Here is a 26,462-nt window from a genome sequence, read left to right on the forward strand (position 1 = left end):
TATGTTTTTACAGATAATGTAAGCATGAACAGCAAATGACTTTCCGAGAAGATTGTATATTTAAGAGATGAAATATGTCAGACCCAGAGCTCTCCAAGGTTTGAATGGACACAGATTAACCTATAGTGGTCCTGATGGCAACAGGCTTGAATAAAAGGTGTTCATAGCAGGCAATATTTGACCAATAGTGTTCCCTAAACAACCATGTCAAATTATCTGCTAGAGCCAGTTTAGAATGTACCGTACCTCACAATGGTTGGCTCTGGCATTCCAGGATCGGCACCCCTTTTAAATCCTGAAAAACAAAGAAAATCAATATAAGTTTAATTAAAATCGTGCAAAAAGGAGACACGGTGCAATTAGAGTAAAGTAACTTCTGAAATGTGTGGACAGAAGCAGTATTAGGTCACACGACAGAGGAGTCAGAACTCCATTTTGGAACAGCATCTAACATTCGGTCACATAAAACATATCAGGTGCTAAATACTTTTTGTCCAATCTGAAAAGAATCAATGTCTATCCTTCTCTTTTTTTGTGCTAGTCCATATGGTTAATAGGCAACGCCACATTAGCCCTTTTCAGTATGTGCGGATGAGCCACAAAAATGAATAAAACAAACCTCAGTAGTTAAATTCGGAGTAATGCTAATTGAGTACTTTGTTATTTATAACAATACATTTCCTGCTACAAGCCAGGAATTTTCATTCATGCAAAAAAAATGCAATTTATACAAATGAGGCCAGATTTAGAACTTAAATGTTTTGGTAATCCATTTGAAACACCGGAGAGCAGAATAGGTGCAGCCTTGCAATGAGTGACACACACATCTGTCTGGTTTGGGAGGGTTAATGCAGACTTCGCCCAATAGATGCTGGAGAAAAGCCAGCAGTTCCACGGCAGCAGACAGAAGACTGCCAATGGAAGTGTGGTTGCACAACGCCCGGCCACCAACCACAGCTGCCAGGAACAGATATTTGCTACAGACAATCCCTAGTATGATATTCTCAATCTCAAACCACATCTCTTTAGAATAGCGAAGGCAGGCCAAAACCAAGCATTTGCAATGCAATAGGTATTGCATTTGCGAGAGTTTGAGCTATTGGCATTGTAAATGACAACGCTTTTTATTCATGCTTTTTAAAAACCTGCAATCAGTGCATAAACATGCACTTTGTACTTCTAGTAGCTTCTTACAAAAAGCAAGGCTAGCAGTAACTGCACCTCAAGCCCACAGTGCTAGCAGAAGCACACTGGATTCCTTAATTGAGAAGGACTGATTGGACCAAGTTTTTATTTATGTTCTTACCTTACACCATTTTTCTGTCTATAAAGCACAATGCTTACCTTTCAACCATCTACATTAGTTTGGAGGGTGAGATCCAGACTCCATGCCCCATGAACTAGGTGACATCAAGGAAAGTGGCATCCCATTGGCTCGGACCCCGATAAAATCACAGGAAGTGAAATGCACTTTTTTACTGAGATGAGGAAATTCCAAACCCAAGCTCTACCTCTCCCAGTGAGCTTCAGAAGGTCTTAAGCGCTCACCAACTAAAAAAAACCAGTGAACTGCAATAGTTTAATTTAAAGGGAATCAAGATACAGCTTTAGGAACAAATGTGGGACGAGTTCCCAACACCACTTAATGCAGGTGTATTTTTAGAACTGGCTCGATTCTAGGAGTACTCTTACCATGCACAATGGCATAACTGCAATAAAAAATGCTGCTTTGCATGTTTAATACTTCAATGTCCATTATACGTTGATTCGAACTATAAGGACAATCTATTAGGCACTATATTTAGAGCCCATGTGGATGGGGTGTTGATATCTTAAGTCCTTCTTAAAATGGGATGATATCCACTGTTTTAAAAAGTGAAACGGTAGCTTGTAAGCTGATAGTACAGGGAGATGTGCCCAAATTGAGGAAGAAGTTAGCTGTCTAACATGTACATGAAAAAAGCATAATAGGTATTGTAATGCGGCCGAACAGTGTTTTCTCTGATGGTACACACCCCGACAAACTGTTGACACTTTGCTAAGTAGCATTCTGGTAGCTGGTTGCCTGGCCTCTGAGGATAGCCACATCATTTCGGAAGGATCAAATAACCAAACTCTAAGGCTTCAGAAAGCATGCTGCTAAGTTCAGTCACTTGGGGTCTGGATGGATGGCTGGATTCCCTTGTGAAAAGACTGTGCTGTGTCAGCAGTTCCTAATGTGTTTTTTGTGCAAACTTAATGCAACATTCAACCTTCAGCACTGGCTTACTTAAGGTTACTTCCCTTCGAAAGTTTAAGGCGTAACCAAATATTTCCTCCGCAAAAGCACCGTGCACGAAGGGAAGGTCAAGCGGACCAGTGATTAGAAGGTCAAGAACGTCATGGGTTGAGATCTCAGCCTCTGCTTTCACTTAAAGTGGGATTTTTCAGTTGGTGATTAAAACTGCAGCAAACTAAACTGACCTTGCCATAGGAGACGTCCCTATATGGAGGGACAGCTCCTTTGTGGCATGACATAGGGTGTGACTAACTGTGCTCCAAAGCGTGGCTATAGTACCGAACCGAGCCTCCTCCTACCCCCTCGGATCAGGCTGCCTGGCCCCTGTACTAATAGCCTGTAATATGTGCTCTAAACAGATTATCTATCAGGGCAGGATTCTGCCTCAGGGCAGGCACTGAGACAAACACCGCTGTCGTCACTTCCCTTGCCTCTATGGAGAGTGTCTGTGCTCCTGCGCGGGAGTACACTTTCACCACTACAAACCTAAACTAAGAGAAAGCTGCTTGGCGACACTATTTGTCATTAGTGTGGACTCTTTGCAAATATGTTGTCCTGCAGCCCTTGCTGGGTGCGGGGGCAGTGGTGCGTAGATGCACCTGTGTTTGTGTGGATGAGTGCAAGGATGTTTGTGTAGGGTTTAAATGCCTAAAATAAAGCCATGGAATGACATGTCTCCCTTATGACCTATGCAGATGATTCCCAAATCATTTTTTCCTTATCCGAACCAGGCACTGCCTCTTCATCTCCCCTTAAACTTGGCCTTCAAAACATCCTTAACTGGATGACGAGTAATCAACTAAAACTCAACGGAGACCAGACTGAGGTTCTCCTTTTAGGGAAACAACAAGAACTTTGGACTCCTGCCCACTGGCCTGACCAGCTGGCCGCTCTTCCAATACCAGTGACCCAAGTTCGAAATCTGGGTTTCATTTTGGACAGTGCCCTCTCAATGAGCAAACAGGTCAATAAAGTTGTTGGGTTGTGCCTCACCATCATTAAATGGTTGAGGAAAATTATCTGGATGCTGCCCCCTTCAACCCAGAAGACTGTAGTCAATGCCCTCGTCACCTCGCGGCTTGACTATGGAAATATCTTGTATCTTGGGTCAAATAAAGCTGTTGTCAGTCGACTACAACTTGTTCAAAATGCCGCAGTCCGACTGCTGTGTAAAATTCCAAAAAACTCTGAGGTCTCTAGCTACCGCCGTGAGCTTCACTGGCTCAGGGTAGACAGCAGAATCCGCTTCAAAGCCTTGACGTACATGTTTAGAATCAAGGCAGGTACAGCGCCTAAATATCTCCTTGCTTTGGCCAACCCTTATCTTCCCAAACGTAACCTTCGTTCACAATCTCTCTCATACTTCTGTGTTCCTAGATTTAAATTGGCAAGAATGGGTGGCAAATCATTTGCCTACCTGGGTCCGGCACTTTGGAATACTCTTCCTCCCTTTATTCGTAAAGAAGACAACTATGGCAGATTTCGGAAAAATGTTAAGACTTGGCTATTCGAATGTTAACGTGAATAGCCAGTCTCTTCACCCCTGACTTTCTTGACTTCCTTGACTTTCTTGATGGTAGCTCGGCGCCGGGAAACCCTTTTTGGGTAGCTGTTGCGCCTTAGAAGTTTACGAAATAAATAAAATAAATAGCACAACTCTGGGTCACAACAAGGCAGAGTTTGCTGACAATAACAACGAGCACAGTGTATTTTCCCCCCTCCACAGCCGCCTTGCAGGATGGAATTCGCCGATTCCCGGGGAAATTCAGAACCGCATTAGATAAGGGCTGCCCACTGTCTTCAGCAAATACTGGCAAAAACAGTAGGCCTGGCCATAGCAAGCGTACATTTTATTACGTTAGTGGCGCTTCATTTTACTGCAGCTGCCGCAGAGTGCAGTCTTGGATAGGAGCCAGCGGAAGGCGCAGTCTGCGCTGACGTGTTAAAAGTGAAGCACACACATTGGGAGCTCTCTACTTCCAGCCCCTCTATGCCCACTCTTGCCTCTCCAACATTATACAATTGTAATTAGGCAAAAGGGCAGCGCCCGTGTTGATAATACGAAAGTGGGCGCTGTGCTGTGAGAGGAGGAGGAATAAAATTGAGCACGCCGCCATTGTTGAAGGTAAAGCATGGCGTGCCCGCTGCTTTCAAAGAAGCAGCCGCCATTGTCCCGGGCTGCTTGGAAAGTGAAAGCGTGCATGGCGCACTGAATGTTGTAGGAAAGCATGTCGTCCCTGCAGTAGGAGAAATTCATTAAAGAAAACAGTGCTTACAGACTAAATCAGACATACCATTTAACAACAGAAGTAAAAGGGCAAGTTCTCATGGGAGGTTACAAATGAAGACAAGAGGGACTAAAAAGCCTATTAATGAATCAGAAGCCAGCGTTTATGAAGGACAATGACACAAGGCAATGAAACATATGGGCGGAGAGTGGGCGGGGCTTCAAGTCCATACTCTAATACAGCATGCCTCTCAGAGCAGCGCACGCGCTGCCCAGGCTCGACCTAACCTGATTGTTTTCTTTTCGTGCTCTGTGAATTGGAGGCATCTGCTATTTTTAGGAGTCACACTCCAGCTCTAAATAGCAGGACACACATATCGCCCACCAACCCACACCCTTTAGAACCAATGGTTCTGATCTTTCTCACTCTGGTACACAATTTTCTCGTTGCCATTTGCTAGGACACAATTAGTAAGGCAGAGATTGCAGTTGGTAGTGCCCTTTCTGTCCCAGCGCCTCAGATATGAACAAGTTACTAAACCACCCAATTTTATTCAGATAGAAACTGTGAAAACATTCTTGTATTCCTCTTGCTTTAAAATTAATGTTCTACTGCACCTGTATATCACAATGCCAATACATTTTATAACCAAATAAGGATGTGATCTTGTTTTCATATTAATGTGAAGTGCTCCTGAGACTCAATACGCTTGCTTAGTTCCAGGACTCTAGAAGATGTAGAAGCCATTTTATTCGAGGTAGTACATTTGCACATTTCCTGAATCTCACAGTAAAGAATAGCCTCGCTTTTAATATTGTCAATCAGAAGCATGATTTTAAGAAACAAACCAAGTCAGCAGTGTGCATGAGACTGAGACACTGAGGGCATTTTCAAAGAAAGGGACCAATTTTGTGTGGGGAGAAGGTCAGCAAAGTTCATTTGAGTTGATCAAAAGAGAAATCTGCGAGGCTGGCGTTCTCACCCCATTTGACACTAAATTGAAGTTGGTTCTTAAGGTGGATGCCAGTGCCACTGGTATGGGTGCAGTACTGGCACAAGCTCATGGTGATAATGAGAAAACAGTGGCGTTCGCATCCAGAACTTTGACTGACTCTGAAAGAAATTATTCTGTCACAGAACAGGAAACCCTAAAAGCAGCATGTGGTTGTGAGTACTTCAGGACTTATCTGTGGGGTTCCAAATTCTTGTTGCGATCTGACCATAAGCCGTTGTTGAAGGTGCTGTTGCCAGGTGGTATGAGCAAATGTTCAGCTAGACTTGGTTGATTAGCTGCTCGGTTACAGGAATAAAGTTATTGTGTGGAACACATTCAGGGATGGAGGAACACACAAGCTGATTGTTTGTAAAATAACAGTGATGTACAGTAATGGAAAGTCACCCAAGCACATATTTATACATTAATATATTATAAAAAGTAATTGATCATTAGCAATGCAGATATGCAAATGTTCAGTGTAAAATGTTTGCCTTCGATGCATCTTAGGGCTTGCTCTGCTTTCTGCTATGATATTGACAGCGTATATGTAAAACAAAAAACAAAAACAAATTTGCAGTTTACATTACTTTTGCCAGCTCCAAAACATCCCTATAAATTATACTTCATAGTAACTAATGTATGTTAGTATTATGTCTTTGTTTATGAGGCTTTACTATTATAGCCTCATTCTCACCCGTTCAATATAGATGGACCCAAAAAACAGTATGTGTGCAAACTTACAAAGTGAGGCAATCTAACCGAAACTAAGAAACAGTATTGTTACAACTCCCATTGCACAGTAAAACAGCTAAACATCTCAAATCAGGAACCGGCCTCTCCCCATCGCCACCCCTACAGGGTAGAGGATTTCCACAATCCTCACTACAAAAAGAAACAATGAACTTAATGGGTCTAAGGCAGCAATCTGATTTGAGGTTATAGTTTAAAAAGCATCTAGTAGCCAAAAGGAGGAAGTTGGAGAAATTCTCAACTTCTCTTTGCTATTTTTAAGGGAATGGATTGCTTGCCTTTTCTGTTTCTTTCAAGAAAATTATGCACGTGTGGTCTGATAAAGTTCTCTTTTATAACTAAATGCAAACGGCTTGACCTCAAGCTGGGGTTCCCGTGATGACTCTGGGGAGGGAGGATTCCCTTACATCAACAGTAATGAGGATGGAAATGGAATCCTGCAAGTGTTTAGGTAAAGTGGGGTTATTGTCCCACAAATGTTACGGAAAGGTTTCACAGTCGGCCATGAGTTTAAGAACGTGGGACAAATTTACAAAGATTTTATTCGGGACCAACGACCTCTTTTTAAACAGGCACATCTTCAATTTGACCCTGTTAGATGCTAACTGCACAAAATACAATATATTCATACAAGTGCAAACAATGCACTGAATGCCAAACGGAGCAAAGGATCAGAAGCCTCACATTTGAGGAGGGGAGTTTTATTCCTCACACTAACTTTTTAGAGCAAGGCCAGTCAGAAGAGCAGAGCTCAGAATCCTGCATGAGAGTGCAAGGCAGACCAGGGGGTAGGGTAAAAATCTACCGTAAAAAATAACAAGCATTTGCAATGCAATAGTTCTCGCATTTACACAAGTTTGAGCTATTGGTATTGTAAATGACAATGCCTTTTATTTATATTTTGGTTTTTAAAACATAAATAAAAGGCATTGTCGTTTCCAATGCCAGTAGCTTAAACACGTGTAAATGCGAAAACTACTGCATTGCAAATGCTTGTTTCCTATTGCATTCATTGGCGACGTGACGATAAAATACCAATTAATTTATACACCTCAGATATTTCAAAAGATTCAGCTTGCTACATGTTGCATGACACACAGATAAAGGCACACGCTCACTTCCTGAACAGTGCAAAGAATTTCAAGCAACTAAAATAGACGGCTGTAAATTAAATGTGTTTCCTTAAATCAAAAAAAGCCCTATCACAATTTGTAGATTCTATGAAGATGCCGCTAGAGTTCTTGCGAAAACAGGACAAGTGCTTGCAGCTTTCAAACGAAATATTCTATACCCCACTCAGTAACGAAAAGCACATTTTCATCTGGGGCTGAGGGGCCTTTCATCCATCATAAATCGATTAAATTAAAATGACTATTAAAAATAAAAAATCTGTTACTTCTGTGCAAAAATACTTTTTTGGTAGCATGCAGCTTATAAATAATAACTGTGGTTATAGTACAGCTTGAAGTCCCAGCAGGAGAAGAGTGCAGTGAACCTGTCATGGAGCAGCCTGGCCTATGCAGTGTGTGCAGGAGCCGAGTATGGTGCGTCTGCTGGGAGCCAGTGCCACTGCACAGGAGAAGAGTGCAGTGAACCCGTCATGGAGCAGCCTGGCCTATGCAGTGTGTGCAGGAGCCGGGTATGGTGTGTCTGCTGGGAGTCAGTGCTACTGCACAGGAGAAGAGTGCAGTGAACCAGTCATGGAGCAGCCTGGCCTATGCAGTGTGTGCAGGAGCCGAGTATTGTGTGTCTGCTGGGAGTCAGTGCCACTGCACAGGAGAAGAGTGCAGTGAACCCGTCATGGAGCAGCCTGGCCTATGCAGTGTGTGCAGCAGCAGAGTATGGGGTGTCTGCAGGGAGCCAGTGCCACTGCACAGGAGCCGAGTATGGTGTGTCTGCTGGGAGCCAGTGCCCACTGCGCCGGAAGTGTAGGAGGAAGGGAGCGCACTGTGTCTGTCAGGAAGTACTGACCACTGCTCTAGGGGTACAGAAACTGAGTGCACTGCATCTGTCACAAGCAGCGCCCACTGGGGTAGGGGTGCTGCTGTAAGGCAAAATGGCTCTGCCGTAGAGCAGAGTCTCCTGCCTAATGTGTGCCGGAGCCGAATGCAGTGGGACTTGGCATGCAGGCGATGCCACTTTCAATCCGCCAGGGTAGCGGAGCTTGTCTGAGGTGAGCCGTGGAAGGCTCACACCAAGTGCGGGCGGGCGGAAGGGGTGTGTAAAAATTTACAAAAGGCACAGACCCCTTTGCAGCAAGCTTGCACCGTATGCTTGCACATCTCCTGTACAAGGAGAGTGAAAGCGCGTCATGCGCTCGTGTCATGCACGCGCTGTGCGAGACGCACACTTTCATAGCCCCTGTCCGGGCAGAACACCATTAAACTAGGAAAGTGAAAGCGCGCCGTACACATACACAGCTCCTGTCCCCCATCGGACAACAAACCGACGACAATAGATCTAGCCAAGGCGAGCAGTGCACTGCGTCGCTAGGCGAGACCTAAAAACTATACTACTACCGCAGCTTCCATACAAGTATTTTTCTTCCAGACTATTTATACAGGATAGTGACAGACCGGGAGGTTGGGCAGGTTGAAGGAGGAAAGAACTGCGGCACAGTTAAAGAAACACTTTGTGGCAAGTTTGCATTACTTTTCTGAAATGTTTCTAACTTTTTAGACCAATTCTGTGGAGAGTGTCGCCGATGACTTGCCATAGTGGTGTTTCTGTGTTTGGACACTCTGGGTTGCAAAATTCTGCTAGAATTTTGTGACGCATCTTAGAAACGCAGTCAGCTTCAATTATGTATGTGGGATAGGGTTGTCTTTTGTGCTTCCGATAGTTCTTCAATAGGCTAGGTTATAGTGGCATAGCGTAAGTATTAATTTCTTTGTAATGCCTGTGAAGTTACTAGATCACTGGTAAACATGAACATCTTAGGTCGGAGGCTTTCTGACCGAGATAGTCGGTTTCACTTCTAACCGCCTAATTACAATTTAGGCAGTTGGAAGTGAAACCGTCCGATCATTCCGGCTGGCTTCCAACGCCCCGTAATCCACAATGCGCAGTTTACTGCAGGCTTTCCATGCCAGGTTTTCGACAAGGAAAGCCTCTCAGAAAGCAAGTTTGGTGGCCACTAGCAGGGTCCCCTTCCGTTTGCGACTTACGGATGGTGTCCGATGGTGCCCTGTTGTTGATCCCTACACCGTATGGGAGGCACCCTGAGGTGCCTGCCACGCGGAGCAGGGATGATCACAACTTCCCATTTCCCTATGACAGCTTGTGCAACGGCCGGTTTATGGTCGTAGCACATGTTCCCATAGGAAAATGGGAGAATGCGTCAGCACCATGTGTGGCCGCATTGTAATTAGGAGGTAGGGGCCACCGACTGGAAATCGGTCGGTGCCATTTCCGAGACTGTGTCGGGCGTACGCAAATTCACCCTACATCGTAATAAGGAGAAGTGTGGCTCAATGGTTAGAGCGGCAGACCTCGATGCAGAGCACTGGTCCGGGATCAGGGTTCGATTCCCGTCGCGGCAGGGTCTCGGGCTATAAATTCCGCGGACCGGATATTCTCGCCTCAGTGCCTATTCTAATCATGGGTCCCACGCTGCAACTCTGGGCAATAGCTTGCTTAATCTCCACAACGGCCCCAACAGCGCTGGGATGCCTGGCCTCACCATGGGGGTGCCCAGGAGTGGACACCTCACATGGAAAGCCTGGAAGGGTTCCTTCAGCGGTATGAGTACAGCGCTCGCGCTATATAAATACCTATACATTTACATTAGCCCTAACATTGTGTTATGGGTAGAATATTATACTTTACATTAAAAAGAAAAAGGAACTGATAAATATATTGGGAAAACATTAAGGTGCAGTAATGGTTAGAAGACGAAACCCAAAAAACAGTAACTTGTCAATAACGGCAAGGTCAACCAACCATTATTTGCACTGCAGCCATACACTGCTCATGACCTCACATATGACCTCTCTAAGACATTATATAACATCACCATCAAGGGGAGCAGCAAGGCCTACACCAGCACAAGTATGGGCTAGGTCAGAGGCTACATCTAGGGAAGAAGTAATCAGCAAAGTGCAGGGTCACGAGCGGACACAAACCTTAAGGTGTGCATGACTGCATTGCTCACCATAGATTAATAGAAATGCCAATGGGAGGAGCCAACTACAGGCACAATATATAGTGCCGTGTTGCAGAGCCCTCTGCATTTCACAGTCTCAATGTTTGGCACAGTGACAGATGCGGTGAATGACAGTAGCCATGTCCTTCACCTAGCATCTCCTCAACTATATGTAAAAAAATTAAAACAGGCGATTTTAGCAACATGTATGTGGATGTCCTCTAGTAGTAGGCCTGATAATCAAGAGACTTAAAATCCATAATAGAAAAAACATTGACCCTACCAGTAAAACATCTGCAGATTCTGACGTCCTCTCCGCATTAGAAGCAGGCATAATCTCTTATCTCTTAACTTGAATTCCCAAAGTAAATTAGAGAAGAATTAAGGACAGGTATGAAAGACCACTGTATCCTTGAGAAAGACCGTTCCAGGGTTATAGGAAGATAAAGCCTGTAGCTTGCTAACTAGCTGAATTTAAAGATTAACGAGAAAAGAAAAACTTTTGTGGGTGGCCAGTTTAATATTACTACTAACAAATGATTAAAAGGATTTATTAAACAAATTTGAGAGCTGAGGAACCAATTCACTTAATTAGTACAACTCTAAATTCCAAGAGGCCCGGAACAATTTCTGACTTAGTTGCTTCTGTAATGCATTGTGTTGCTTTTTACCTCAGAGATGTAAGGCTCATTTGACAAAACGTTATTTTGGAGCCCTTCATTTATGTTTTTGCTAAATTATTTTATTCCAAACTTCAGTACCAACCAACAGATAGTCCCTTCTTTGTTAAGCGCAATAAACATTCATACCACACATGGGACAGGTGAGGATAGTTTTAAGGCTACTTCAGAACATAGAGATCGCCAAACAGAAGGGAGTTATATATATATATATATATATTTTTTTTTTTTGGTGTAAGAATTTTATTGCACTTTGTTTTACACATACAAAACATGCCGAGAATCACCTATATTGCACTCGCCTACATCCGCAATGGGCCGGCGTCACGTAATCACAGTTTTCTGCAACAGTGCTAGTTGTACACAGCCCATCAGCCGACATCCAGCGGACCGGCGGCGTGTTATCCGATAGTATCCAGTTGTGTGTCGGTGCTATGCTCGCTGCCTGATACATCAGTAGTCTTACATTTTTACAGTTTTTTTTTTTTTTTTTAATGCGTATTTTTGTGGTTTAAACTGAAACTTATCTCAACATTGCATTCCCCAACTTGTAGGTCTCCCCCTGCATCCTTCCCTCTGCATCACGGCATCCTCCTTCCTAAGTGTCAGTACTGTACAATTGATCGCCCTGTGCTGTCACTTGCAGTCTTTCATTTTACTCAACTTCCGTTTCTGTGTCTGACGTGCCATGCTCAAGCAAATAGGCTCGTAAGTACCCCCAATAGTCTTTGGGCCTAGAGCCGACCAGCAATTCCTCTTCGTATGTGACGAGCGTATCTCGACAATACACCATATCTTCAAGCCAGCGTTTTACCTCCGGCGCTCTTTTGCTATTCCAGTGAATCGACACCCTTCTTTTAGCCAGCAGTAGCGCAACAGCACAGAATCTACGCCTCAAAGCCCTCAGGTGTGGAGTAATACCCAACAGACAGACCTTCGCCTCGCACAGCACGCCAACTCCTAGCATTTCGCTCAAAACCTGTATGACCTGTTCCCAATACCCCGCCACTTTACGACAGTGCCATGCTAGATGCATGAAGTCCGCGTCCTCCTGACCACACCTGCAGCATTTTGAATCTTCCCTTAAGCCATGTTTGTAAAGCCTCTGAGGTGTGTGGTACACCTGATGCAAATACTTGTAATGTATAATTTTCTAATTCCCGTTGGGTGTCAGCATACCCGTAAGCATGCAAGCGGAATCCCATTCTACATCCGTCAGGGGTTCTGCTAGTCCGGCGCTCCATCTGTCCCTGGCCTTGTGTGTGTTGTTCCCTACCGCCCCTTGTATACTCGCATACAATTTGGAAACCAGGTGGGTTGCTTTAGGTGTAGTCAAGAGTAGTCGTAGGGGTTCAAGGGTAGGCGGTTCTTCCGGATGCGTCGGGTAGTGTTCCCGTAGTGCTCTCTGCAGTCTATAGAAGTTGAAACTGAACAGTGGAGTTGGGTTGCTGATGTATTGTAGCTTATCAAGTGTCTGGAATTCGCCATCAGTGTACAGGTCCCCCAACGTGTCTATTCCGGCCCGCCGGAACAGATCCATGCCCACCCTCTCGTGTGTTACCGAGAGGGCTGGGTGATGCGCTAGCGGGAGTGTGGGTGCATATAGCGGCAGGCAGCCCGCTTCCCTGCCCAGTAGTCTCCATGCCTCTACGGTCGTGTTAACTGTGTTAATATCTCGGTCGTGTAGCCTGCTGCGCTTATGTGTGAGCATACTGGCCAAAGGGATCGGGTCAGTGTCACCTGCCTCCACCGCCACATGTGTCAGGAAGGGCACTTCGTGGTACCAGAAGTGTGCGTACTGCGCCTGAGCGCATAAGTAATATAAGTAGAAGTCTGGAACTTTGAACCCCCCCCTTGCATATGGCAATGTCATGGTGCGCAGTTCCATCCTCGCCTGTTTGCCTGCCCATAGTAAACTAAGGACTAGCGTCTTGATATTGCGGAAGACGGCAGCAGGAGGTTTTATTGGGATATTGTTAAACAGATATAGGAATTTCGGCAGCAGTACCATTTTTACTATCGCAGCCCTGTCCGCCAAAGAAAGTGGAAGTCTGTTCCATTTTTTAATTTTGTCTTCCAGGGCTGCTATCGCCCGCCCGTAGTTCGTCCTGATGACCAATTCAGGGTCTCTGTGGAACCATATGCCCAGATATTTTGTGGGTTCCTCTTGCCATTCTAATGGATAGTCTAATTTGGTCGGTTGTGTGCTGTCCGTCAGCGCCAATACAAGGGATTTATCCCAGTTTATCTGTAATCCTGCCTGGTGACCGAACTTTATATACTCTCTCAGAAGCGGATTGAGGTGTTGTTCAGGGTGTTTAACATATAACACCATGTCATCCGCGTATAGTGAGATATGTATGGGTCGGGAGGGCATTTGAATCGCAGAGTGATGGTAATGTTGCCGTATTTTGCAGGCGAGTGGCTCTAGCACTAAAGCGAAAAGCATCGGCGAGAGTGGGCACCCTTGCCGAGTGCCTCTGCATATTTGTATGGGGTCTGATATGTATCTGTTTACTCTGATGCGTGCCGTCAAGTTTGTGTAGAGCATTGCTATCCATCTCTGAAATATCCACGGGAATCCCATGCGGACCAGTACTGCGTGGATAAAGGGCCAGCCAATAGTGTCGAACGCCTTAGCAGCGTCTAGTAGCACTGCCACAGCCTTCGTTTCCGGGGCCAGATAATGTGCTAATGCGAACAGTGTGCGAGTGTTGTGTGTAGTGGCCCTGTCCGGGATAAATCCCGACTGATCAGGCCTGATCAACAGCGGCATAAGCGGTTTTAGTCTGTCTGCCAGCAGACTAGCTATAATTTTGGTGTCTACATTTAACAAGGATAGGGGACGGTATGAGTCACATTTATCTACTTCTTTGCCCGGTTTCAGCAATGCAATGAGCAAGGCTTCCCTCAGTGACGCCGGCAGCGTCTGGGCCTCATGTGCCGCCCCGTACAAGTTTACTAAGTGCGGGGCGAGTAAGTCAGCGTACGCCTTATAAAATTCCGCTACAAAGCCATCCGGCCCTGGCGCTTTGATGTTAGGTAAGCGCCTAATGGTGTCTGTGACTTCTTCTACAGTTATGGGGCGTTCTAATTATTTTCTATGGCCATCAGCCAGCCACGCCATCTCTATATCCTCCATGTACTGCAATAATTCAGCCTGTGACGGTGAGGGGTGTGCCTTGTATAGTGTGCCATATGTGTACATGAATTCTCGCAGTATACCCTTGGTGTCTGAGACCACCTCCCCGGCGCCGGTAGTTATGGACGTGATATTTTGTGTTGATTTGCCGGAGCATATCTTTGCGGCCAGTTCCCTACCGGGTCTACCTCCTTCCCCATATCGTCTCGCAGTAGCTCGTTTAGACACATATTGCAGCTCTTCAGTTGCAAGTTTGGCATGCTCCGTCAATAGTACCTGGATATCCCCCAAAATTTTGGTGTCTCCCGTCTGGGTGTATGACTGTTCCAGTTTTTGAATGGCCTGTTCACGTGTGTGCAGTTGCCGTCTGAGAACTCTGAGGATGCCTGAGGTTGTACTGAGGCAGACTCCCCGGATTGTAGCCTTAAAGGCCTCCCATAACAAACCCGGGTCTTCCGTTGTTGGGCCGTTAAGATCAAAGTAATCCCCTATTGCCTCATGTATTGTAGTAACGTATACTGGGTCTCTCAGTGCCGCTGCGTTAAAACGCCAGGCGAAAGGTGGTGGGTCGTAGTGTGGGACATCCACTTCCAGAAGCACCGGACTGTGGTCTGATAGATGTTGTTCACTTACCCCGAACACTAACACCCATGAGAGTACATCCTGTGTGCCCAGCCAGTAATCTATTCTGGACCAACTGTTGTTCGCCGCGTTTATGTACGTCGCCGTCGTTACCCCCGGGTTACGTGCCCTCCACAAATCTACCATGTGTAGGTCTTCCATTGCGTCCCGCAACATTGCTCTGGCATTCCCATGATGTTCCGCAGTGTGTGCTGCTCTATCTAGTGTGTCTTGCATCGTGACATTGAAGTCCCCTCCCCATAGTACGTGAGGTGTCTGCATGTCCGCGATGGTGTGCCATACCTTTCTAAAAAACCCCGGGTCATCCACATTAGGGCCATATGTGTTCACTAATAGGATCTGTTGCCTTCTAATCCTGCCAGCTATTGCCACGCTCCGCCCAGCTGTGTCTCTGTGAACGTCGGTAATGTCAAAGCCCGTACCCTTCCTAATCAATATGCTCACTCCCCTGGAGTAAGATGAGTAGTTAGAGTGAGTGACCGATTCGGCCCATTTAGCACCCAATTTGGAAGTGCCGTCTCGATCTAAATGTGTTTCCTGCAAGAAAACAATGTTAATTCGCAGCCTATCAAAGTAAGCAAACAGTCGCCTAATTTTCTTTGGGTTGCCCAGACCTCTCACATTCCAAGTGAGTAATTTCAGCGAGTCACTACGTGCCATGTGGTTGTATAGGGTGATGGAGTATCCCCTTCAGACGTTCAGTCAGGGTTCCATATCGCGTGTGCACAGTTTTATACCCTACTGCAGGTGAACGTGACAACGGCATACGTTGGTTACAAACATTATATACGTGATAGTACATTACTAAGGAGTTCGCCATGCTTCTCAGACACAGAGGTTGCAGTCGGCTAGAGTCTAAGTTCCCCACCCTCCCCCCACCCACTTTAGCACCCAAACTTTGCCAAAGCCATCCCTGAATTAACTGTAACTGTAACTGTAGGATAATTAGACTGGAAGTGGGGCGCACCCTCCTGGGGGTGTCGCCAGGTTCACACATCTCCATCCACATAGTGGATGTGGGCAGAAGCTTAATGCATTAATATTGATTAACTTGCATGTTCCTTTCCGCCCCCTCCCCCACCCCATGCAAGTCCACAACCGCAACCCCCGGCCCGGCCGCCGATGCACAAGTTCGCCATGTCCCAAGTGTCCAGCATCTCGCTTTACACTTGCAAGCATCATTTACCGCTGTCTCTCTCAGCTGGATTGCACCTCCCTCCGCCGGTGGACCACCACCTCCCAAGGGGCTAGTGTCACCCAGTGTTTCAGGCCGTTGTGTCAGCCCTCCGCGTGCTGTAAGTGAATTGTGTCCCCCATCTTAGACGTAAGTCCATATCCACCAACGTCTCATTCCCAATGTGTTCACTGTACTCACTGCGAGAGGGGACACCTCTGATGTAACCGATCAACTGTTCCAGGCATGGGGTGTGTCATATGTTCTTGCTCCCGCACTCAGCGGGAGAGCAGGGCCGTCCGTCGTCTCACCGGGTGCCCGCCGCCGCACCGATCACAGTCCGTCCTGCGACACTCGGCGGCCGACATATATCCACAACTGGGTGTACAGTAGTTCTTACTCTTGTCGTCGCGTGTGATCCAGTGCGCCCAGGAGTTATTCAACGTCGCTGGTTCGATCGGTCCTGTCCTGCGCTTCCCTTCGCTTTCCCAGCTTCTTGACGTATTCCTGCGCCGCCTGCACTGTTGGGAGTATTACCGGCTTACCCGCTGACATGATCCTGAGTTTTGCTGGGTAGAGCATTGCATACCCTAGCCCCATATCTCGCAATTTTTTCTTCACTGGGGCAAACTCCTTGCGCGCCATCTGTACCGCCATAGTGTGGTCTGGGTAAAATTCCAGGTTATTTCCTTGATGCGTGATTTTGCCCATTTCCCTGGCCATCCTGAGTGCTGTATCCCTGTCTCTGTAGTTCAACATCCTCGCTATGATCATGCGTGGGGCTGCTCCCGGTTTGGGTGTCGGTGCCAGTGACCTATGAGCCCGCTCAACAAGGAAGACAGGTGAGAATTTATCAGCCCCGAAGATTTCTTTGAGCAGTGTTTCCACATAGGTCTCCATCTTCCCAGTGTTTGTGGACTCCGGCAGGCCAGAAATGCGTATGTTGTTCCTCCTGGACCTAGCTTCCTGGTCCTCCACCTTCGCTCGCAGAGTCTCTAGCGCTTTATCCTGACCACTGCACGTTTTCAACGCAGCCCTGGAGTCGTCTTCCGCTTTTGATATCCTTTGCTCCGCTTCCGTCAGTCGTCCATCATGCTTTTCAAGCTTTGCCGCCATGGTATCGACCCTCAGCATCACGTTATCCAGTTTGTTATTCATTTCTTGTAGGCTCTGCTGGATCGCCTTCAGGACAGTCTCCATTCCCGAGCCGTCAGACGCCTCACGATCACCCTCAGTGTCTGGGGTGGCCGCGCTATTCTTGCCTTGTTTGCGGGTCTCGAACTGTAGCTTGGACTGTTGCTTGTCCGTTTTACCCATGTCAGCCGCTTGTGCCCGGGAGCTGTGGGTGTGCGGGCCAGCGTGTTACTGGGCTATCGTCACGGCTGTGGCGCGGTGGGCAGGCGCTCGGGGTCACAGCCAGGCAGCGAGTCTACCCATCAGCCATCCATCGATTGCTGGCAGGCGTATCACCACCCTCAGCTCCGGCAGCACCGACCTCAGCATCCGACCCAGGCTCCAAGCGCCATCACAGCCCTGCACCTGCCAATGGGATTATGGAGGCTCCTAGGTCCGCCGCCGCGCCCCGTCTCCTGCGAAGCAATGAGGTGCCTTGCCCAGCGCCACGGGGTGATGTAGTGCTCCAGCCCGAGGCCGTTGCTTCAGCGTCTAGATATTCTTCGCTATGGGGTACTGCTCCAGCAGGGACGGGACGCGCACCACTCGCCGGCCGAGACCGCCCTTTCAGCAACGGTGTTTTCGCGCCTGTTTCTCCCTTGCAGCCGAAGCCTCCATCCAGCCGTGTTGGTACGTGCACTCTCGGTCACTGCCCATGTCATATCCCGCCACCAGCCATCTGCCGTGCGTCTCCCGAGTCTGAGATTGCGGTGGTCATCTGGCCTCACTCGCTCGTGCCACCCTTCCTCACGGTATTTCGGGTTTGCAGGTCAGCCTCTCCGCCATCTTGTGATCGCCGGATCGTATGTTAGTTGCCAGTGCTTTTCTCGTGCCCCAGGTCTCACCTCCGGACTGCACCAGCGCACCGTTGGCGGTGCTCCGCTTCTTGCACCACAGCAGGTCCGGGTAGCAGCGAGCCGGTTGCTGGACGTTCAGGGGCGGCGGCAGTCCCGAGCGGCGGGCGCGGCCATCTTGTAGTGGCTCTCGGGTCCCCGTTCACTTTTGATCGAAAATGTCCCGTCACGCCGCCGTTTCTGCCCCGCAATTCCTTATGCGCCGAGGTTTCCGACTGCCATATTCGTTGTTTCCGCCGCTGTTGGGGTGGTTTAAGGGGGCGAAAGTCCGCTAATTATCTTCCGCCCGGCGGAGCTGCCTTTCTCAGCCAGCCATTCCGCAGTGCGCCCTCTAGCGCCCCCGAAGGGAGTTATATTTAGTCATACAATCTTAAGACATTATTCAGAATTGTATTTAGATACACACTACAGCCTCACTATCCCTGAAGCAGCTTGTCTTTATGAGGTCTCATTGAATGTCCCTAGAGTAGAACTTAACACAGATACATACATGCGCAGGACTTCAATATTTTTTTAAAGCACACAAAAACAGCAATCTTACAATTTCTGAATGAAAATAGTGACGTTATTTTTTTTAATGAATTGACAGGTCTTGTGGCAGTATACCAATTAAATTAGATAACTTCATTATGCTGAAAAAAAATACATCAGACGTTCACGCATAGAACGATAAGGTAGGAGGCCCAACCTAAGATGCAAGATTTAAAATGTAAAAAATGAAAATCTGGCTATCAATAAGGGACATCTTGCCAATTCAACAATTCAAGATTATGGCGCTTCTCTTAAATGGAAATTGTTATAATCCGTTCACTTAGATTCTCAATTCTCTCGTGCGCAGCTTTGTTTATGTCAAAGAAAAAATGACTATAGGCAGTTCTCACTAGAACACACAGAAGAAAACGTATTTTACGCTCAATTGTTATAACTCACAAGTTTTGCTAACAACTAGAAACTTGCCCAAGTCTGCTGAAAATGTAATTGACAATTTATTTTCCAACACAACTGCTTGTGCGGCGTGAAGCACTTGCCTATAATCATTTTTAGGTCTGGTGTTAGCTAAGACCAGCTTTAGTAAAAATATATGTATCATGTACTTAAGCCAGCACTCTTCATCCACTAATCTGTTGCTCGGTCATTCACAGTTGTATTCCTCCCACTACAGCATACATGGTGTTAAATGGAAGATACGTGCAAGATAAACCACCATCTATAACCTACATAGGTCACGGAAAAAGTTCAATTTTGGACTACACAATAGTCACACTACCCTTGCTAATACTGATAAAAAAAAAATTTCAAAAAAATTTCAAATAATCAGCTCATTAGATGGTGACCATTCAATGCAACATATTTAAATACAACTCTCTCCTTCAAGGTACCAACAAGTACAAATAATGGTAGGCAAAGTATCTACAATCAACCTGAAGAGATTGAGGTGGACAAGTACCACCCTACCACAAATAGCGTTGGATGCCAAGAAGGAACTCCAATCCTTAGTCTTAGACAAGGATCTGTGTTCTGAGACTTGGACTGATTAAACAAGTTACCCAGGACAAGTATCAATACTAAAAAGAAGGCTAACTCAACACACAGTGCTGCCTTTTCAAAAGCCACACTTACTTTGAGAAGACGCTTGCGGAAATCCACAAGACGAGCACAAGGCCAAAAGGCAAATTCGAGTTCTTGGCAGGAAGTTCGAAGAATAAGGAAACTTTACAAGAAGCTAATCTGGACGGAGAAAAAACATCAAGCCAATGAGTTCTGGACTAAACTTTTGTATAACATAAAAAAATCCGACACCAGGGCCTTTTGGCTGCAAGTCAACTCTTTGAGCAGATCAGCACAAGTCATAAGTATGACTTGCATAACCGAAAGCGCATGGGCCCAACACATAGCCGAGACTTTCTCAATAGGATCAACCTTGCAGTCGCCAGCAGCTACCTTGAGCATAGTGGCTTTGGAAAACATACCTAATGACTGGCCAAACAAGTACAAAATCCAACAGGAAAGTCTAGACCAATCACTGCGGACAAGCGACTAACTACAAATAGCACAAATAATCAGAAGAAGTAGGCAAGAGAGCGCGCCAGGACCGAATGGCATCCCGCAGGCAATTTATAAGGAGGACCCACAATATTGGGCTGGCAAATTTAACCTCCTGTTTCGATCTATAAACAACACACGTCAGCTCCCAGAAAGCTGGAGGGGAGCAACTATTAATCCAATTTACAAAGGCGGAGATCGCAAAAACCCGGCCAATTATCGGTTGATAGCTCTCATTGATGCAGAAGCTAAATACTATGCATCCTTAGTACTAGCGGATCTTGCAAAATGGTCTGAAACCAACAAAAAAATCCCGATAAACCAGACAGGGTTCCGCCGCGGAATTGGCACAATGGCAAACATTATGGCCCTGAGCCTAATCGCGGAAAAAAGTTTACAAAATCACCAAGCACTTTATGTCTGTTTCATAGACTTTAAGGCGGCCTTTGACCGTGTTAGCAGGCACTTACTTTGGTATAAACTGAAGCAGCATGGCCTGCCTGACTCAATCTTAAATCCAATCATTGACCTGCACACCAACACCTGGATGCAGGTAAAGATTGACAACGGCCAGCGGCTAACTCGAAAGATCAGCACCTTTGATGGTCTAAAACAAGGCTGCGTGCTGGCACCCCATCTCTTCAATCTATTCATGGCTGATTTAACATCAAACTTGGATCAGATCAACGCTCATCCACCACGGCTAGGACACCTGCGTGTTACACATCTATCCTATGCCGATGATGTGGTCTTACTCAGCCAGACAAAAATTGGTTTACAACGCCTATTGCAAGAACTGACCAGATATACAAAATCAAACTTATTAGAAATAAACAGTAAGAAGACAAAGATCATGGTTATAACTCGCCGCCATAAAGCGCCACCAGTATTCGTAATAGATAAGAATAAATTGGAAGTGGTGGAAAGTTATAAGTATCTGGGGGTACAACTAGACAAGCGCCTAAACTTTGTAACGCATTTGAATGCCATCGAAAAGAAGGGGATTGCCTTGTTACACGCCTTCAGTAATTTAGCAATTAAACTTAAAGGCCCTATGTTCAATCCGCTCCTAAACGTAATGAAAGCAAAGTTACTGCCAACAATATCTTACGGGAGCGTATTAGATCATGGGATGAGTGCACAGCTTATAGAAAAAATACAAACAAAAATCTACAAGCGTGTATTTGGTTTGCCAAATAATGCATCACCTGCACAAGTGCGACTTGAATTTGGTCTGCAATCACAAGTTCTGCTAAAAAAATACGAGACTGTCAAATTTTGGTACGATATCTGGATGAACCAGGAAACAGATTTATCGAGCCATGTGGGAAGCAATTCATAATAGTCCTAATTCCCAGTATGCCAAATTTTTAAAAACCTCTTTAGAAACAACAGAATTGGCCCCACTTTGGGAAACCAGGCTTCCGGTATCACTGTTCAAACAAACAGCAAAGAAGGAGGCCAGCAGGCATTCGTTAATTAACGACAAGTCATCCCTGAGTCATCGTGAACATGCTTGGATGACAATACAATCATATAAAAAGCTGGTTCCGGCAGCATATCTACAACTTGCCTTCTCAGCATATAACAAATCAAGATATCTCACATTGAGGCTGGGTAACTTACCAACAAACTTTGATCAACCAAAATGGCGGATGCAAGAAATGAAAGGGTGCGAATTGTGTGGAGCAAGAAAACAGGACTTAATTCATTTGATCTGCATTTGTCCCGCAATGAACTTGGAACGTCGAAGCAGACTAAAGGCGAAGTTCAATGAAATCGGAGTACGTACCTGCCGGTCCGCTATTATACAAATACTGTGTTCTGTGGACCCTCAACTAATTTGCAGAGTAGTCCAATTCATAACTAATTTTGAGAAAAAGAGAGGAACCCTGGTAAAGTCCTAATCTCCATCATGAACTTGCACCTTAAACACGAACATTCTCCCTGTCCCAGATACAACAATCTTTAAGCATGAGAATAATTTTTATAAATGTTATGACTCATTACCTGTTCATTTGCTGTATAATGTCCATCTTTTCTCTTTTAAATTCAGGTATTTTAAATTTTTGTAATGGTTTTAATTAACTGTACAATAAAGCATCCATACAGCATACAGCAGTGGGTCAGCTCACTTCAGCCATTGGCTAACTTCATGTAAGTGAAAGCGTTCTACTCTTTCACAAGGAGCACATCTGCACCCACAGTGGTTCCCTTGAGGTGCCAGAAGAACTAAAATGTCAATGTGTTCTTTTTGAGACCCAAAAATAGTTTTGCTTTTTTTTTGTTTTGTTTTTTGCGAGGGCCCAGCAGCTCCCATTAGTGTTTGATGTAAACCATGATAAACAAAACAATTACTGGCAAAGCCAAAAGGCTAGCAGCCCCAATGTCTATGCCAATGATTGCCTAATATTTGTAAGAATACATACATTACCCATGTAGAAAATCAGGTTATCAGTTGTGCAGGATGTGAAGTCCACCGGAAATGTGGGAGCTTCTTGTATTGGGGGCAGCTCAGGGAGACCACTCCCTGCCCAGCCAGCACTCCTTATTGCAGGCACGGAAGCGGCAGCTATATTCTACCAGCCCGCTCCATGAGAGCAGGGTATTGCTTTTCTGATGGCCGCCCAGCTACCTCCAGGAACGGAGAGCAGAGACTAGCCCATCACTCTACTTCAGGGGCCAGGAATAGGGTACCTGCTCCCTTTACAGTGTAAACAGACCAAGGGATACGGAGTCCCCATGCCAATAGAGTCTGGAGAGGGAGTCCAGGCATGCCCCTTCCCTGGAAAAAAAATGTAATAAAACTTGCGCCAACCACTGGGTCTTGGCCCACTTTGCATGTAATTTTGAAAAACAGCAGCAGAGCTCTGCACGCTCCTTTTTGAAACAGGGTCAAAGGGCAACAACCTTTAAAAGGCCATAACTCGAGACCCTTTGGGCTAATTTGGATAATCTTGGTCTCATTCTTCTCCCGGTGGCGATCTCTAGCCACCAGAAGCAGTTTCTCCACTGCGGTGCTCTCCACAGATCACATGGCCTCCTGGCCATCGTGTAGGGCATCTGGGGGGGGTGGGGGGGGGGGGTGGGGGGGGGGGGGGGGGAGGTCAGTGAAATCCAGGTCTTTCCCCAACTGATCATTAAGGGATGTAAGGGAACTATCCTCATAGGTCCTGGAAAGATCCACTGGTCCCTGGGACAGCTGTAGGCAGAGTCCTTAGTCCATTAGGGGGCTTGCCCTTCCAGCTCTAAATGGTGTTGCTGTGGCGCTAGAGGTCTGGGCTTCCTCCTTTGGTCAGTGAGCCCAGGCTGTCCCAGCCCTGGTACAGTAGGACAGCTAATTAACAGATGCAGCTTTTCTTCCCCACCCCTTTCTTTCTCAGGAGCTGAGGGAGGCACGGTTAATTACTTTCCTTGTGTGGGGAGGCCTTAAGTCCCTCTGCTGGGTAGCAGAGTTACTAACTTGGTGCAACAGGGTGACAAAAGGCCTGGACTCTGATTCTGAGCTGAGCCAGAGAAATATGAAAATTTTGGAAGAACCATAAGGTGTTCATGAATGACCTTGGCACCAGCATATTCAAACTGGTAAAATGTTTCACTCAGTTTCATACCGCATTGAACTGGCAGCCTAAGGGAAGCGAAATGCACTCTTTACCTAGGAGTGCAAACTAAGTTTATACGGCCTATCCTAGGTCAGCATCTTAAACTTGCAGAGTCCTCCCTGTGCATAGTCACTGGGTTGTGCACAATGGCAGTCTCACACACACAGCCTGCACACATGCTCACGTGTAGTCAGCCAAGCACCTTTACTCCAGTTTCGTCCCAGCAGTCTTAACTTAAAAGGCGGACACTGGGGGTAAACATGTGCTGCCCATTTAGCATGTGATCACAAAGAGTGGCCCACAGCAAAAAGTTCAAAACCGTTTCATCACAAAGCAAAAACAATCTGGGTGGATTAAATGGGTGGAACCCATATGCACCAAGCTAGCTGTATTTAATGGGTCTAACCAGCCAAAATAAACAATCTAGTTTTTCATAAATCATGCGAATATTTATAAACCAAGGGTGTTTCTATGCTCACTTGTTTTGATAAAATATATATATATATTTTTTAAAGCGCCCGTCTCTGAAATCCAGTTGTCTGGGACATGGAAGAAAACTACCACCAACATTACCACTAGTACAGGGCACTACTTTATGAATAAATTAAACTATATAATAATAGCTCTGCTCGTAGACCTTAGGTCAAGTAGCAGTGAAATGCTACACTATTAGCCTGAGAGAAATGTCTTAGGGGAGTCACAGGGATTTAGCAGGTTGTAAAATGCGAGTTTACAAGAGGAAAAATGGTGGGGTCTTGAATTAAGGTTAAGGGGGTCTAGGCACAGGAGCTGTATTACTCTTCTTAAGGTGACTCAGACACTAGTGAAACAGTGGTTTTTCACCTAATCACCTGGATGACATACGTACAAGGAGTGAACAGTCTTCTTTGGCCTACACTGGACACAGATGTCAAGCTATTAGCAAAAGATAAGGATAACGTGCAGGAAAACAGCAAAGATACATTGAGTGGAGGTACAGTTTGGAAAGAGCTGGGGTATATTAGTAATACTCCTTCAATCCTGGATTGCTTATGCCTCTACCAGCCTGGGTCACCCTTCTCATTCAAATAATAAAAGCTTTAGAAGAAAAGGCAGCAGCAATAACCATTGGCTGTTAAAGAAAGGGCAGGTAGAAGGTGAGACGGCATTTGCAGTCAGCAGTGTTGTATGTAGTCCGCTGAAGAGAGACACTACCAACAGGCAAAATTGAATAAAAAATAAAAATAAAAAAAAGAAACACAATATACACAGCCTGTTAAGCAGATATGGCTCAGTATGGAGCTTGCCAACATTACATATTGGCCCAGAGTTCACCAGATTCCAAGGTTTATATTGTAAATAGCTCTCCAGACCACCGAGAACATACAAGGTTTTACTAACTGTGTTTCATGCAGCCAGTTTGGAGCAAAAGTGTCCATGCAATGTTTGCCTTTTTTAAAAAAAATTGTGTTCTTATTTTTTTTTAACATTACTGATCCATTGTGGTTGTGGGAACACGGCATGAATAGCTCACATCTACAATAGTATATGAGAGAGTTTTGATGTAAAAGTGAAATTCATTCCTCGAGATTTTAGTCATCATATGCAAAATTCTACTTACTTACCTCTGCCTCTCGTCTCTGTTCACACACCTCTCCCCCTTCGGTCTGCTCAAGATTTCAAAGTATGAATCTCGAGTCATTCCTAATCAAACCCTACTAATACTGTGTGACAGCTTGTCATGGGCCTCCTCTCACATCCAAAACTATGCTTTACCCGGCCGCTTTGTGTCTATACCCCTTCTGTGGAATCAAAAATACGACCCAAAATGGCTGTAGCAAACATTGATGCCCCAATAAAGCAAGCATTTGCAATGCAGTAGGTCTCACATTACTGAAAGTTTGAGCTATTGGCGTTGCATTATTATTTGCAACGCCAAGAGGTCAAACTTTCAGTAATGCGGGACCTATTGCATTGCAAATGCTTGTTTAATCTTTATCTTCCCTCCGGGATCCCATGATGATCTTCAGCAGGCCCGTGTCCTGTAGAAAAGGGCCTAAATGTTCCCCCTCCAGATAACGACATGGATGGAGGCTGCATTTGCAGTGAAGGGATGGGGGTAGGGAGAGCCATTGAGGAGTGAAGAGATGGCCAGAGCTGGCCAAACAAAAGAATCAATTGGTGATGTCCGCTGAGAGGGAACCAAGCAACGAAAGGTGGGACAGATGCACAATATTGACCAACCAGAGAAACTGAATTTTAAAAAGCAGCCCAACTAACCAACCAAATGCGATGGGGGTGTCCAAAGTCACCGATAGCCCATATACCAACTGCAGCATGCCTCACTGAGCAGTGCATGCGCTGCCCAGGCTAGACCAAAAAAAGCAAGGTTTACTCAGAAGCTTACAAATGATAAACACAAGGTAATGTCATGATCCACACCAGGAATAGAACTCAGGTGATGGATAGATCGTTGTCCATGTCTTTTAGGTCTAGTATTTATTTTAGGAAGAGGCAGGGTCTCATAAGATTTAAGGGTTATGACTGAATGTACCCTGTGAAGTGAGAATGAGCGGAATTTCTACAAGCATTGGCAAAGCCAAAATGTCTCGCCCATGGGCGAGCTATTGGCTTTGGCAATCGGGTGTGGGTGGCTAACGAGAGAGGAGGAGTTGGGATGGGGAGGTACATAACAGGATGATTTTTTTAAAGTGCTATAAAGTGGTCAGCGCAGGCTGCTTCACAGCACTTTTTACGTCGAGCCTAGACAGCACTC

At 45.8% G+C, this 26,462-nt stretch overlaps 1 protein-coding gene across 1 annotated transcript in view; it reads right to left on the reverse strand.

Moving 5' to 3' along the window:
- TOMM7 (translocase of outer mitochondrial membrane 7) overlaps positions 1–26,462 on the reverse strand; it is a 104,145-nt gene that overhangs the window by 25,739 nt on the left and 51,944 nt on the right. Inside the window, exon 2 of the mRNA XM_085631523.1 lies at positions 247–295. Coding sequence (XP_085487649.1) covers positions 247–295 — 49 coding nt within the window. The remainder of the gene's footprint in view (positions 1–246; positions 296–26,462) is intronic.

Source organism: Triturus cristatus, chromosome 10 (assembly GCF_964204655.1).
Source record: "Triturus cristatus chromosome 10, aTriCri1.1, whole genome shotgun sequence".
NCBI classification, from domain to species: Eukaryota; Metazoa; Chordata; class Amphibia; order Caudata; family Salamandridae; genus Triturus; species Triturus cristatus.